Source organism: Castor canadensis, chromosome 5 (assembly GCF_047511655.1).
Source record: "Castor canadensis chromosome 5, mCasCan1.hap1v2, whole genome shotgun sequence".
Lineage (NCBI taxonomy): Eukaryota > Metazoa > Chordata > Mammalia > Rodentia > Castoridae > Castor > Castor canadensis.
Genome location: NC_133390.1, coordinates 96,206,630 through 96,223,099, shown reverse-complemented (window position 1 = coordinate 96,223,099; position 16,470 = coordinate 96,206,630). Strand labels below are relative to the sequence as shown.

At 35.5% G+C, this 16,470-nt stretch overlaps 1 protein-coding gene across 1 annotated transcript in view; it reads right to left on the bottom strand.

The window, feature by feature from the left end:
* The window catches only part of Spata16 (spermatogenesis associated 16), a 199,061-nt gene that overhangs the window by 36,197 nt on the left and 146,394 nt on the right, over positions 1-16,470 (bottom strand). The window contains exon 5 of the mRNA XM_074072391.1: positions 11,468-11,615. Within this exon, the coding sequence (XP_073928492.1) occupies positions 11,468-11,615 (148 nt within the window). The remainder of the gene's footprint in view (positions 1-11,467; positions 11,616-16,470) is intronic.

The following is a 16,470-nucleotide window of genomic DNA, read 5'->3' as shown; positions in this document are numbered from 1 at the left end:
ATGTGCTTAATTTAAGTCCCACCTTGTCCAAAGGGTTTCTGAATATTTCTGTTTCCCTCTTCAAACTCTGTTAAAAAACAAACAAACAAACTATACTATTCACTGTAATCAATCTTGTCCAGAGTTTCTGAGATTTGACTTATTTTCTGTCACTAAACAAAATCATACAGACTTTGTTCTGCATTTCACTTAATTGCAATTGGTTCTGCTGGTCATGTGAAGAGTAACTCAGTGGATGGGAGGCTGAAATGAGCACAGCAGCTTTGCTTGGATGGAAAACTGGGTTTCATGGTTGGTTTTATTGGTGTTGCAGCTTGTTCTTCAAAAATTACAGACTCCTAGTCACAAATGAAATTGAATTATGAGAGAAAGTCTGGTTTTGTGAAACCATTGGCAGCACCAGAAAAGCATCTACAAAAATAGGAAATGTTGATTGAAGATAAACTGACACACCTATATGTGAGGGATAGCTGCATTTATTATGAAGCTGAGTATCTGTTAAATAAAATTGGAGCTCTCTGGCAATAAAGTATAAAGTGCAAACACCATTACCATCGGATTTTTCTGATGGTCTCCTAATCATAACAACAGCAAACAGTCTGTGAGTGAACATTTCAAAGCACTTTTTTCATTTTATTGTTTTATTTAAAGCCATTTTTTAAAAAGAATAATCATAGATATTTAAAAACTCTCTTAGGAATATGCAAATTTATTAGTACTCTATCATTACCTTTCTATGAGTTTCATCGCTTTCTCTGTATTCTGGTGTCTATGTCATTTCCTTGCCCTTTGTCCATAACAAAATGTTCTGACATTTTGGGTTACAGCAAAATCTCATTTCTAAAGGTCCAATTGTTCAGGGTGAGATGGGACCAGGTAAGTTTTGTATGACTTCTTTTTACTGATTAGTTTCAGAGTTTAGCTTCTACAGTACTTCATAATGCCAATGCTTTGTCTTTACTTCTTTCTCAGTTATTTCTGAGTTTCATCTTGTACTTTTTTTTAAATGCCAATACTGTATCTTGGAAGTTATCCATAAATTCACATCAGCAAGAAAATAGCAAAAGGCAGCAACTTTGAAGCTAAGTAATCATTATTGGCCTCTTTCATAAATAATAAAACATTTTCTACTTTTAAAAACATAGGTAGTATGTTTTGATTTTTGCATTTGCTGTGTGAGAAAGCTGTATGTATAATGAAGCTTTGTATAATAAATTGCATTTTCCCTTTGATTTTCCTTATAATTCCAGAGTTACAGATGCAAGTGAAAAAATTGGTTTCCATTCCTAAGAATCCTTGTTTTCACTTTAGGCTGCAGGTCTACTTCTCCAAGGTTGATTTTTGTATATTTAAGTTTCCTCTCATAACTTATATAAAAACTTTGAAAGACAAATAATCCCACAGAATTTTTATAGACATTTCATTTCTATTTCACTTAGAATTCTTATTGATTCCCAGTTTTGTTTAATCAACTGTATTGAATCTTTATTCTGGGCTTTATTACATTGAAGTTCCTTAATTCTACCTTCACCAAAGTAAATTTGAGACAATAAAAATATCAGAAATACTGCAACTCCTGTCAATATTAGACATGCTATTGGTGAAATACACAATGTTGCTATAATTCCAATAAACTGTGGTCTCATAGCACTATTTAAGGGTTGAAATGGCCATTGGCTGGCCTTTGGTTGGCTTTCTGGCATGAATTTCCATCCATCCCACCTTTTTTTTCTTTCAAGGAATTTTCCTCATTGCTCTTCTACTCTAAAAGTGAGACTCGATTGACCTCAGTCAACCAATCTAATGTGCTCTCCTGACTCTAATTATTGGTTCAATCATAAGCATATGATGAAATTTGTGCCAAAGTAGAAGAGAAAGTTCCAGGAACTGCATGGAAGAGGCCCTCACTGTTCCACTGAGCAGTGTGGTTTAAGATCTGGAAATGATGTATGTGCATTTTGCTATACACTGAAGGGCCTAGCAGTTGAGAGCATGGTACAGGTGGTGTGATGCCAGGTAGAACTTCAGAATAAAGTAGACTATGGAAATAGAGCAGTAAAAGGTATACTGAGCTGTTGGGTAAAGCTGAACTTGAGGACAGTCACACCTGTAGATATTTCATTTATGTAAATCAAAGTATTACACACCCCTTCCTGCCCTTTCAAAACTTATAAACTGAAGTCATATAGGTGTGAATGCCAAATCCTGAAGCCAAAAGTTCCTGACACAGGAGTTCAATATATCACCAAATAACATTTGACCTTCAAAATACTATAGTTGAGATGTAAAACAAATATAAACACTTCAAGTGGAATTTCTTGTAAGAATATTTTCCTTATAGGAAAAACAGCAGTTTGAGAATTGGAAGTTATTCACTTTTATAGGCAGCAGAAAGGCAGCAAAATTGAATCCATCTTGAGTATATCATCATTATAAAATTATTGTATTATTACTTAAATTTATGTTAGTAGAAATTTAAAAATGTTGTGGCTACTATGGAAAATGGCATGGCTGTTCCTACAAAATTAATCCAGATATTCATTTCTGGATTTATACCCAAAGAAATGGAAAGCTGGGACTTGAACCGACGCTTCTGTGCCCATGTTCTTAGTAGTATTACGCATAATAGCTAAACCTCCTTCTTCTTCTTCTTGGCTCTACTGGAGTTTGAGCTCAGGGACTCACACTTGCTAGGCAGGTGCTCTAACACTTGAGTCATGCCCCCAGTCTTGCACCTCACGTTTCTAACAATAGATGAAAGAATTAACAAGCTGTGGCATATACATACCATTGAATATTGTTCAGTCTAAGAAGAAGGAAATCTGACATGTTATCACATGGGTGAACCTCGACGACATTATGTTATGTGAAAAAAGCCAGAAATACATGGAAAGACGCTGTATGATTCTACACAGTACCTACAGCATCAAGTTCATAGAGACAGAAAGGAGACAGATGATATAATTGCCCGGTGCTGAGGGAGGGGAAATGGGGATTAACCAGTATAGTGTTTCAGTTGGGGAAGATGAAAAAGTTCTGGACCTATCATCCCAGAGGTGATGGTTGCACAACAGTGTGAATGTACTGAATGCTACTGAATGATGATGCATTTAAAACTGTCTGAAATACTAAATTTATGTTATGTATATTTTATCACAAGAAAAATAAAAAATAGTAAACATTAAATACCTGATAGTGATTACCTTGGGAGGGAAGAGAGATTGGGATTGGAAAAATCATGAGAACTTCAGCTAATCTTTAAAAGATTTATTTCTTAAATGGAATGGAAATTTTATAAGTGTTCATTATGCTATTATTTATATGTTAGTAAACTTGAAACATTACACAAATAGAAGTTTTGGGTTCTTGTAAATTTCACAATAGACAATTTGTATCAATCTTCCTTCTGCAGATAACTAAAACCCCTAGAAAAAATACAAAAAAGTAAATCAAAGAGTATCAAAGAACTAATATGGTGATAGAGAATTAGCAGGCATGTGAGGAGAGATATCAAACATGGCAATGCCATCATTTGGTGTTGCCTTTGTCCAGGAAGCATTTTTGGATCTGAATGGAGTGGCTCAAAAGTTGAATACTAGTCAAGAGGAAAAACCTGGAGGACATTGAATGCCAGGGTCTGCATCCTAGCAATGGAAGGGAACCAGAGGGAATCAAGCTAGTCTCACTATCAGTCATTAAGGCCAATTTCATGATTATAAATCAACAATCTTGAACATAATATTAGTTGACTTAATTACTAGCGACTGGTAAAAAGAATACTCACCGTGAACAATTTAGTTTATGCCAGGAAGGACAAGCTTGTTTAATATTTGAAATTGGTCAATGTAACTTATCACATTAATTTAATTAGCAGATTAAAGGAGGAAAGTTGTATCGTCTTTACAAATTTAAAAAAGCAAGGAAAAATATGAAAACTGGGAATAAGTTGGAAATCTAAAAATGGGTATTTATAGAATCCTAAAGCAGATGTTATATTTAATAGTTAAACTAAAGGCTTTTCCAAGTGCCATTGGATGGAAGGAATAACTCCTAGCGTTTTATAGCATATAAGATAACTGTGATTGACAACAATTAATTATATATTTAAAAAAGATGCTAGAGTGGATTTTGACTGTCCCTAGCACAAAGAAATGATAACTGTTAGAGGTGATAGATACATCAATTTACTCCGATCTGATTATTACATTTTGTATACACAGTATACTATACCCCACAAATGTGTAATTATTATGTCAATTAAAAGTAAAAAATGAAAATTAAAAAACTAAAGGCTTTCTTTTTATAATTGGAAGCAAAATAAAGACGCCTATTAAAATAGAGAGACATTTAAAAAGATTTACATACATGGAAAGATATATGGTATTCATGAATTGCAAGATTCAAAATTATAAAGATGTCAATTTCCCCTAATTTGATATGTAGATTTACATCTCAATAGCTTTTCTTTGTAGGAATCAATGACATGTTATGCATTTTGTAAGGAAACAGAAAGGACCAAGAATAACGAAGACACATTTGAAGAGGAAAAATAAAGCAGAAGGTTTGCATCATGGGATATCAAAACAAAACAGAAAATTGTAGTAATTAAGTTAGTATAGTCTTTGCATTAGGGGAGATCAACAGAAAAACAAGACAGAATAAAGCACTAGACATGGACGCAAACATACCCACTCATTTGTGACAGAAGTGACATTACCGAGTTTTGGGTGACATTATGGTCTTTACAGTTAAAATATGTTTGGATACTTGAAATTTGATACAGGAAAAGTAAAACTTAGTTTCATGCCTCACATCATGTGAAAATCAATTTCATGTTTAGTATGGGTCTTAATATGAAAGACAAACTTCGTAGGATTTTCAGAAAGTAATATTGGACAATGTTTTCATGACTTGAGTTTAGGAAAAAATTTTTTAAAAAGTAAACTAAAAACATTGCCCATAAAGAAGCATAGTGATGAGATAAAGAATTCCTGTTTATCAAAGGGTGTCAATAAGACAGTGAGGGAGGGTATTTGCAAAACTACAAAGCATGTAATTCTTATTCATAATTTTTGGACTTGAACTGGTACTTCAGAAAAAAGAAAACCTAAACATCCATTGCACAGATAGATAATGAGATCAACCTCATTAATAATCAGAGCACTAAGTTAAAACCACAAGGAGGGAGCATACAGTCTGAATAATGGCCACAGATGGCTAAAATGAAAAAGATAGAGTAATATGTGATAGTGACATATATGAACATGGGAAATTAATACTTGACTAGGGAAATCTAAATCATTCCTTTTCTTTGATAAGCAGTGTGATACTGTCTATTAAATTTAATCATATACCTATCTCACATACTCTGATCCATCAATTACGTTCCAAGGTACAGCGTAACAGGAAAATTGTGAGAATGCTTGTAATAGCATTATTGCAATATCCACAAGCTGCAAAACTCAAATGTTCACTAGTAGGATATGTACATAAATTCTAGGTTATTTGTGTAATAGAATGTTATACAGTAATGAAAATGAACTGACTAGTGCTCCTTATATTATGGATGAATTTTATTAACAAATTATTGATCAAAAGAAGCCAGATACAAAGTATACCTGCTCTATGATTTCACATTTATTATGTTCCATAGCAGGGAAATTAAAGTCCAGAGAATAAGAATATATATTTAGATGATAACACTGCACAGGGAAGTAAGGAAGGGTCTTAGTCCATTTTTTTGTGGCTATAATAAAATACCAGAGACTGGGTGCTTTATAAAGAAAATGAGGATTATCTGGGCTCATGATTTGGATTTTAAAAGGTCCAAGCTGGGGTGGTTATGTCTGCCAATGGCCTCACACTGCCTCATAACATGGTGAATGGGATCATACAGGGGTGAGTGTATGTGTGGAAGAAGGAGTCATAAGGACATGCCAGACTTGCTTATGACAATGTGGCCTCTGGAGTCCTTTGAGACTTACCCTCTATTGAGAGAGGAGCACTGGTCCCTTCAGAGGGTGGTGTCCCCATGACATAAGTTTTTTTCACTAAGCCCCACCTCTAAAGGTTCTGCCACCTTTCAGTACTACCACATTGAGGACCAAGCTTCTAGCAAGTAAACCTATGGTAGGAAGTAATTACCCTAAAGTCAAGGACAGTAAATACCTTGGTTGGAGGCAAGGCATGGTTTAGGATTGAGAAAGGGCCATCAGAGTATCTGGAGAGCTGGAATTGTTTTGTTTTTTGACTTGATGTTTACTTCATAAAAATTAGTTATGCTGTGCATTTTATTTATTTGATTGTACTAGGGTTTAAACTTCTCGCTCTACCACCTGAACCATGCTATGCATTTTAAATGCACTTTTATAAGCATGTGGTATTTCATGATACAAATGTTTTTTAAAAAATGAAAGACAAAAATCCAGTGTGCTGGGTTGGTCTCTGTTTTAGCTGTAAAGTGCAAATAATTTTCTGTGGACTACGAGGTCATCAATAAATACTCATGCCATAAGGTACAGGTGAGCTGTGAGCATATTTAAGGAGAAATAAATAGGACTTGGACGCCAACATGGAAATCTGGATTTATAAATTTTAAAGAAGGGATATCCCTACAAAACAAAAAACTCCAATTCTGTGCAAAACTGACTCTAAAATAAATATTTCAATTTAAAATTGAGAAAGTAGGGGACTGAGGGTGTGGCTCGAGTGGTAGAGGGCCTGTCTGGCAAGCTAAAAGCTCTGAGTTCAAACCCCAGTACCACCAAAAATATAAAATAAAAATAAAATTGAGAAAGTAGAGATACTGTCTTAATATGACTGGGAGTTCGGTCTTAAGAATTTGAATGCCCAGTTGCATGGTTTATTAGGTTTAAATGTAATATTCTGGAGCAGCTAGATTAGGCAATATAAGAAAGCGGTTGGAAAGTGACTGACCTATCTGTTTATAAGAACATACGTTTGGGGAAGAGTATCTGGAGCACTTAAGAGTGGGAAAGAAGCCTTTGACGGAAGCTGCCATCTTCTTGTGTTTAGGTGTGAATGCATTTGATAATGTTTTGCTGAGTCCTGGGTGCTTCCCGCTGTGTGCTCCATTGCAGCTGCTGTGCCCTGTCTCCACCCACTGGCTGCCCTTGAGAGGCTCAGGAAATATTTATATTATTTCTTCTTGCTTTTGGATTATTGACTGATAATCAAGTCTATCTACCTTTGGTCAGATCCCATAGGAAAACATCATAGTTGGTAGTAGAGTTCCAAGAGGTTCAGTTGAGGTAGAAGATGGACAGCAGAGGCAAACAGGGCATTAATCCGTTACTGCAGAAGACAGGTGTCCCACTGGCTGAGAAGTATTTACTGCCGTTAGACAGAGCAATGCCAGAACACTACACTGCCCCTGGCAGACCAACTTGTTAATGTTTAGGAATAGAAATTTTTGCTTCACATTCTGAGAGATTTTTCCACTTTGGATATGATTCTCTGGTCCATGAAGAGTTCTGTGGTAGAGATATGAGATGATTTATCACGTTTATAAATCACCTGGTGGTAACATTTTCCTAATAATATTGGAGATGCAGGCTCTTTAATTCTATAACTCTTTCCTTTGAGAAAGCTGATTACAAAGAGGAAAATATTGTGATCTTGAAAATCCTTGATCATGATAAAATTATATAATTTAAAGAAGAAAGAACAGGATGAAGAATTTTAGCTTCATGTTTTAGAGAACATAGGAATGTATTATCCTTACTGGTAAATGATGACTGAATAAGAACAAGGTTATAAATTTTAGTGAAAAGCAATTTTTAAAGGTCTATTTTAAAACAATATATTATTCCTCTGCACATACATATTCACTCTTGGGAGTTAAATTGCATTGGAAAGACAAAATACGACTCCATTCACCTAAGTGTTAAAGTAATTGATATCTGATCCAGAAAACTTTTCTATTAAACATTGTGAGCACAGATCCATTACTGAATATTTATTTATTTAGCAAATAAATCTTGATATTCTCATCAAGAGGAGACAGGATACGCTTATTGTATTACTTTATTATTATTATTAAAATACAACCATGCAAGAGTAAGAACTGTGCAGAATTGCATTATTTCATTGGAATATATGAATAAAAATCACAAGCAAAATCTTTATAAATGAAAACATAATAATTCTGGGGCTGTTGAATTATTATTTGTTTTATGTACCCTGACTACTCTGCATGAATCAAACTAAAATTTCCTTAAATAAGAAAAATGGATAGATGCACTATAAAAAGTCAGCAGTTTTTCCTCCATGAAACATAATATAATATAGTTCTATTATAATATAACTTTAAGATTTTGGTGGGTCTTAACACATCCCTGAAACAGAAAAGGATGCACAAGTTCCTGGGCATCTGTAAGCCTGAACCCTACACAGCAGATTTGAATTTTAACCCTCCCTCATCAGTCTTAGAGAGACTGTTCCTGCTACTGAGGGTGATGATAAATCACTGTAAAATGAATTTCTAATTTAGTTGGCTTAGTCAATAAATTATTTTAAAAATTTGGACTTATGCTTCAAAATTACTTCAAAATGAATTAGTCTGATAATTTTTCCCTCTCACATTGGTTCTTCACGTGGAAATCCCTGACGGGGTGACTGCAAACAGTGGGCTCCTCAAGGCCACCTCTGCCAGCTCTTGCTGGGCTTGTGACACTGTCACATGACGAAGGAGTAATGCACTCACTCCCAGCTAGGCTTGATGAAGGTGACTTGGAGTTGGGCAGAGCTTCTGAGTTGGAGGCTTGTTTGCCAACTTCCACTGGCTGATTAAATGTGCCAGTCTCCAAGTTTTAATGATAATAACTACTTCTCCTGCAAAATTTTGATGCGTAGTCTCCTCATCCAAGATTTTTGAGGTACAGATTTTATGACCTTTGTCTGTAGTTTATTTAGGTGATTTCTATAATTTAGAAATTCTTACATATGGCCTTCATTTCTCTGTTGCAGTGAAAACTTCTTAATTGTATTTTATTCCCCATGAGGTATCGGTGTCACTTTACTGAAACATCTTTCTGTGGGTGGGTGCAAAAGTGTTTCTACTTATAGCTGTCTATGGAAGGACAGAAGCTTCTGAAATTCTATCTACAAAATTGATCAAGGAGAGCCCTAGTTTTGGGAGAGTGTCAAGATAACAAAACACCTACTATTTTAGACCCGATCTTCGTGTGATTTCTTTCCTAGCTGTTACCTGTGGCTACTGATGCCTGCTCAAGACCATCTCTCTGCACCTCCTGGGACAGATGTCCAGATGCTGATGAAAATTATTCACGTACTTATTTCAACAAATATTTGTACAGAAAAGATGACTGCACTGTCACACAACAGATGTGTGCAAACTTCAAACTATATTGTTACATCATTCCCCATCGACTCTGTGCACAAGTTGTTGCTCAGTCAGCTCTGATGACTGAATAAACACTCTTCCATGTGCACATATGCAATCAGCTCCATTCTCAAAAACACCTTCCTTCTTGCCAGGTTTTGTGCCCTCACTCACCTTAGAGTACTGGGGGAAAAGAAGCCACCCCTCTGTGCCTGCATATACTGCAATAATCAGCTTTGGGAAAAATCCATTAATTATTTTCAGCAGAGGTAAACAGTGTCACCAGTTTGATACTCTTGTTAGCCGAAAGCACAGTTTCCACAGAGAAAAGAACCTTGTCAGTCCCAAAGAAATTTAAATTCTAGCTTGCCTTCCCTACCTCACATTCCCCCTCTAGTTGCTGTCTTTTCTTTCTAGGTTCTCATATCACACTGTCATACTCTAGCAATTAGTAATTATAAAATAATGGAAACAGTCATTATTAACTTATAATTATCTTCCCTTCAAAAGTATAAGATCCTTTAGCATGAACTGTCTTGCCAGCAGATCATAATTCATCTTGATAACAGGTTTGATGGAGTTACATGAGACATGAGTCTGGCTCATTACTGCTATTATTGTTTTTAAAGTCTCAGTGGCAATGATGCTTCCTAAGTATTAATTAATTGTCATGACTTCTCTGTGAAGTAGGTTAAATACAACTAAACTCATTCCACCAGAAGAGAAATCGGCAAATTGGTAATCTCCTCCCTGAATCCCTCTTCATTACAAGGAATCCGAGAGCAGAAAAGGAAAAGCTGAATCGGACTCATTTTTCTGTGGTGTTAAATAGCATCGCTTGAATGTGCTACTGGTGATCCACCTTCAGAAAAGAAAAACCTTAAAAGGCCATAATGAAATAATGAAAAATTTGTAGCAAACAACAAAAGAACTATTTTCCTACCTTTAAAAAAATGCTCAAACTACATAAATGAGAACCAGTTGTCAGTATAACTTACATTCTGCCTTCTTCTCCCTTTCTTGGCATCAAATTTCCATTGTTCCATACGGGTCTATTACTTAGTCATTACTATTTGTTTTATTTAGTGCTTTTCCTCTGAAGTACTTGAGGCATTGTGGAGAAAAATAAGGAATCCACAGGACCTAAATTTAATGTTTTTGTCTCACGGAAGACAGCGTTGCTCAATGGCAAGGACGTGAATTCAAATCTAAGTCCTGTTATCACCAGTCTGGCATACGTCTTCGAGAAACCTATTTGTCTTCTCTTGTTATTGTTCTCTTGTTTCTTGGGTAAATAAGCTTAACTCATAAATTATGGGAAAACAAGAGATAATAATCAAAGAATGTTGTTACCTTAAAAGAGATCAACAATATGCAAAGATCTGAAAAAAAGAAATGATAGGTTCTTAACAGGAGACTGTGACACTAGGTGTGTGCATTTAGATTTTGCTTAGCATGGTGGTCACTGTTGAGTGGCTTTTCATTTAGCATACGTATAAAACTCCTCTTAATTCAAAAAAACACTTGACACATTGTAGTAAGTGGGAAAGATAGTTTTGAGTGAGTGAACAAAAGCAAGTGACTTCTAAAGTGAAAAAGAGGAAAAAGGATCATACCATGTTGTGTTCTCTCTGTTATCCTTGGCTATCCAGATCTCACTTGGATACCAGTGATTCAAGAACATAAGGAAAGAGAGAGGGTGAGGGGGTGAGATTGATGATGGAAGGAAAGTAGAAGTAGCAAGCATTGAGAAAAAAAAATCCATCTTTAAGAAAACACTATAATCACCTAGTGCATTGATAAAGGATATGGGGAAATGTGGCATTTTATCACAGGCCTTCCTTAATTTTTTAAAAACCTTAAAGATTTTCTAGGTTTTACCTGTTCCTTTTAGAACACAGAAACATGAAGTCACAAGGAGTAATTGTGCACAGCTATAAGGCTGGCCCTACTTAAAACTTAAAAGTAACATCCAGTTTCAACTCATCAGATTAAAATATATCCTTAAAATAGAAATGACAAACAAATAAACCAAAAAGGGCCATGTAGTTCTTTCAATGGAAACACAGTATCAGTTAATAACTTGCAGATATTGAATCTTACCTGTGTAGATAAACTCCACATATGCAGGATGAGTTTTGGTGAAAACCTCTTTTACTTTTTCTATTTTGTCAGCTCTTATTTTTGTTGCAAATGGTGTATACATAACTGAGAAAGTTTCAGCTCTGGTGATGGCTTCTTCAATCATGGCCTGAGAGGAAGCAAACAACCCATTTGGCATCAATAATAATATATGACATTTTGAGAATGTAAAAAATATAATTACCTTTATGGATGATTTAAAAAATCTATATACTGTACTGCAAAGATAACATATTTTGGTCTTAAATATTCATTAGAACAAAATTTTAATTACTTTTGGAAATACTATTTCATGTTAAGAAATCTAATTAAATGAAAAAAGCTTGTCAATAGGCACTTCCTCACTGAGCTTAAGATAAAAACAAAAATTCCCTTTTTCAAGGTGTTGTTTTTTAGCTGATTTAAAAAATCAAATTCTTAAGCCCAGCATTGTAATCAACTTACTGATAAACAGACATTGATGAACAATTTATACCGAAGAGTTTTCTTTAAGAAACTTATTGAACTATCTGGATTTAAATATTTTCTATAAAAAGTACAGAAAACTAGACAGACATCACAGTTTTTTCCCTTTGAATAGGCACGAAATCCTTTTGGAATGAGAAGAAACTTTCTCAACTTCCTCCTAGCAAAGTCCCTTCCCTCCAGATCACAAGTGACATTTCTGGTGGGCTCAGCTATTTAAGAATTTCTTTAAATTATATTTGCTCAGGTACCATGCTAGGTAAAGTTCTGCCATCACTCCTAGCTTCCTCTTTTAAATAGAGCCATTTCTATTTGTAACAGACCCAAAAGAAAGTTATGTCAAGTTTTAAAAGGAATTTATTCCTTTTCTTACAACTTCTCCTTCTAATGAGGCTTGAACATTGAATAAAAAGTGTGTCTATAGTTATCTCATTTCTCTGAAAATAGCATAAAGGCATATTACTTTTAAAGTTCACATTTATTTATAGGAATAAAAACTTCCTCTGACAAGTAAGAGTACCCACAACCAATAAGAAAAAAAAATCAGATTTGAACTGTTTACCAGAGAAGAAGACCACTTACCAAACAAAATTTACATTATTATTAGCATAGTGTTTTGGAAGCATTTCTCAATGAGGTTAAAAGTAGGAAGAGGCTGATTTTAAACTAGGTAGCCTAATTGAACTTACATATTGCCTACTCCACCCATTAGGGACTTCCAATGGCCTCTACTGCCATCTGTGTTGTTTGTAAAAGAGCTTTGTAAGAATTTCATGATGCAAAGGGTCCCTTTCTCTGATACTAGCATTAGAAAACTATGTAAAATTAATGGTGAGCAAATTTATGAATGAACTTTGAAGAACTTCTGAATGACTGAACTTACATGCCCACAACACTGTCTTTCCTAAATTCAAAGACCTACTAGGAGAGAAGAACCGAGCTTTCAGGCTAAATCCAGACCCAAAACCAAGACAGTGTTAGCCATGGTTTGTGAGTATATGGATGCTGAGGCCTGGATGTCAGCTTTGGGTGGTGACAGGGACAATGCAGGCAGCATGTCTGGAATTCAGACATAGATTAAGAAGTCAAGCGTAGTGTGGAGCATAGTGTAGATACACCAGGCTCTGGTCCTCTAGCAAGAATAAAGATCTTTTGTCTGAGTAGGAGAAATAATGCCCCAGTGTTGCTTCCCTATGTTCTCTGCTGGAGCCCATCAGGGTGGCTTGACCAGGCCAAGCAAGTGCACACACAGATGAGGAAATCTGCTTCAGACCTCAGTGTTTTATTATTATTATTGTTTTTAGTACTGTGGTTTGAACTCAGGTTTCCTGCTTGCTAGGCAGGCCATGTCTCCAGCTAGACCTCAGCTTTCAAGTCGGGGAACTGATTGCTTATTTAAGCTTTTGGTTTCTATCTTCGTCTGCCAGGGCTGCCATCACAGAATGCCACAGACATTCACAACAAACAACAGGAATGAACAACACAAACACAAACAACACAACAGACACAAACAACAGGAATGAATTTTCTCATAGTTCTAGAGGTTGGAAATCCAAGATTGAGATATGGACAGGGTTGGTTTCTTCAGCAGCCTATCTCCTTGGCTTGTGCATGGTGTGTTCTCCCTGTGCCTTGACATGATCTTTCATCTGTGTGTCTCTATGTCCTAGCATCTTCTCTATAAGACACTATTAAAGCTGGATTAGGGCCCATCATTATAACCTCGTTTTAACTTAATTCCACTTTTATAAAGATCCTGTATCATATTAAAGATACAGTCTCATTCTGAGACACTAGGAGTTAGCACTTTAACATGTGAATTTGGGTGACAGGGTCAAAATTCAACCAGTAACAGTTTCTAACACCTCAAAAACTTTTCCATTGGTCTCTCTGAATATCTTGGTGGAGGACATTTCACCTTAAATTCTGGGTGAAAAAGAAAAGAGTGAAGGTATTTAATCCTCCAGTTTGTTTGCAGAAAGACGTTAGCAGTATCCCAGTCAAGCTGGAATGGGAGAAAACACTCTCTCTACCCCATATCTTTTCCAACTGCTGGCAGCAAAAGTGACTGCCGGCAGGCATCCCTCTCACGAGGGATGGCAAGACTCATGCCCAAGGGCCTGCACCAGCTTTTTTGTAAGTGGCAGAAGGGTGGTTTTTCATGTGGCAGCTCATGGAGGGATCTGTATTTCTGGCTTAATGCTCAAGACACTGTATGCAGGTTCTTTGCAGGTGCTCCACTGAGGACAGTGTGTGCCTGGGAACCGGCTCTGTTCTGCCCATGGAGAACTAGCTGACATGGTTCTTTTGTCTCTTCTGCTCTCTATCCTGGGGATGCATAGGGAAGCTGGTGAGTGAGTCCATTACATAAACAGCTTATGAACAAGAATTGAATTTTCCATGGGAATACTTTCTGAAAGGAAATTACTGTAGCCTCAAGAAGAAATATCCAACAAAAAGCAGAAATGAGAACTCGGATTGCCTTGGCACATCCTTGCTGTGTTTTAATGTATTTTGTTGATATTTTTCTAGAGACAGACAATGTTGAGACTTTGTATTGGTTTCATATTGCTTTTGTAATGGAATAGAGTAATTTATATGTACTTTTCAGTGTTGATACATTACTGAAAAACTCATCAATGAAACAATTGAGGAAAAATTTAACCTGTGTACTTTGTTAAAAGTGTGAGAATTTTTGACTGTTTTGATTTAGAGACAAAATATCAATTTTTTATTTTGTGATGATAGAAATCTGATAATTTTAATAGATGTATTCTTAATATTGACACATAAAAAAAGAAAAATCATGCATATTAATGGGGTACAATATAATTTTTTCAATACATGTATACATCATATGATGATTAGGTATTGCCTCAAACACTTATCATTTCTTTATGGTGAAAGCATTCCGAATCCTCGTTTTTGAGAAGTACAGTACACAACCACTATCTCTAGGCACCCTACTGTGCAATAACACACTGCAACTTATTCTTCTCTGACTCCAGCACTCTCTCCTCACTACTCTCCTCAGCCTCTAGCAATAGCCATTCTCTCTTCAGCATTTTACTTTCAATTTCTATGAGGTCAACTTTTTTATATTCCATACGTGTAGTATTGTCTTTCTGTGCCTAGCTTATTTAACTTAGTAATGATCTCCAGTTCCATCCATGTGGCTACAAATAAAAGGAAATCATTCTTTTTTTTAATGGCTGAATATTATTTCATTATGTATATGCAACACATTTTCCTTACTATTTAGCAATTGATTGACACTTAGATTGTTTCCATTCCTTGGGTATTGAATAGTGTTGCAATGAACATGGGAGTGAAGTTGGAGAAGTAGCTCAGTCTTAGAGTACCTGGCTAGCATGTGCAAAGCCCTGGATTCAACCCCAGCACTGTGAAAAACAAGCAAGGAAGCAAACAGACAACATGGGTAGTGGAGAGGTCTCTTTGATGCACAGAGCCCATTCCTTTTGGATATATACCCAGTAGTGAGATTGCTGGATCATAAGGTAGCTCTACTTTTAATTTTTGAGAAATTTCTATACACTTTTCAATAGTAGCCATTCTTAGAGGAGTAAGGTGATATCCCAGTTTGGTTTTGGTTTGCATTTCTATGATGAATTGTGATGTTCAGCATTTTTTCATGCACTTGTTAGATATTTTTGTGTCTTTTGAGACAGGTTTATTTAGGTCAATTGCCCATTTTAAATTTGGGTTATTATTATTAGTTTGCTGTTGAGTTTTTTCAGCTCCTTATGATTTTGCTCTGGATATTAGCACCTTGTCATATGTATAGTTTGCAAATATTTTTTTCTTTTCTGTATATTGTCTCGTTACTCTTGATTTTTGCTGTGCAGAAGCTATTTAATTCCATTTTTCCATTTTTGCTTTTATTTCCTATGCATTTGTGGTCTTGTTCAGAAACTCCTTGCCCATTCCAATGGGTAAGATTTTCTTCTAGTATTTCCATTGTTTCAGGCCTTAATTTAAGTCTTCAATCCATTTTGACTTAATTTTTTGTAACTAATAAGAGATAGGGGTCTAATTTTATTCTTTTCATATGGATACCCAATTTTCCCAACACTACTTATGGAAAGGCTATCCTTTTTCCAACAAGGGTTCTTATAACTTCTATCAACAGATGCATAGGTTGACTTCTAGGCTTTTTATTTCACTGGTCTATTTGTTGTTTTTGTGCCAATATCATCTGTTTTGATGACCACAGCTTTGAAACATGTTTTGCAATCAGGTAGGGTACCATCTCCAGCTTTGTTCTTTTTCCTCCAGATGACACCATGCAGATGGTTCCATATAGATTTTAGGATTGCTTTTCCTAAATTTGTGAAGAATGCTTCAGGACTCCACTGAATTTATAAATTTTTTAGAATAATATGGGTATTTTAATAATCTTGAATCTTCTAATCCACAGTCATGGAATGTATTTCCATTTTTTTGCATCTTTTTCTATTTCTTTCTTTCATCAATGTTTT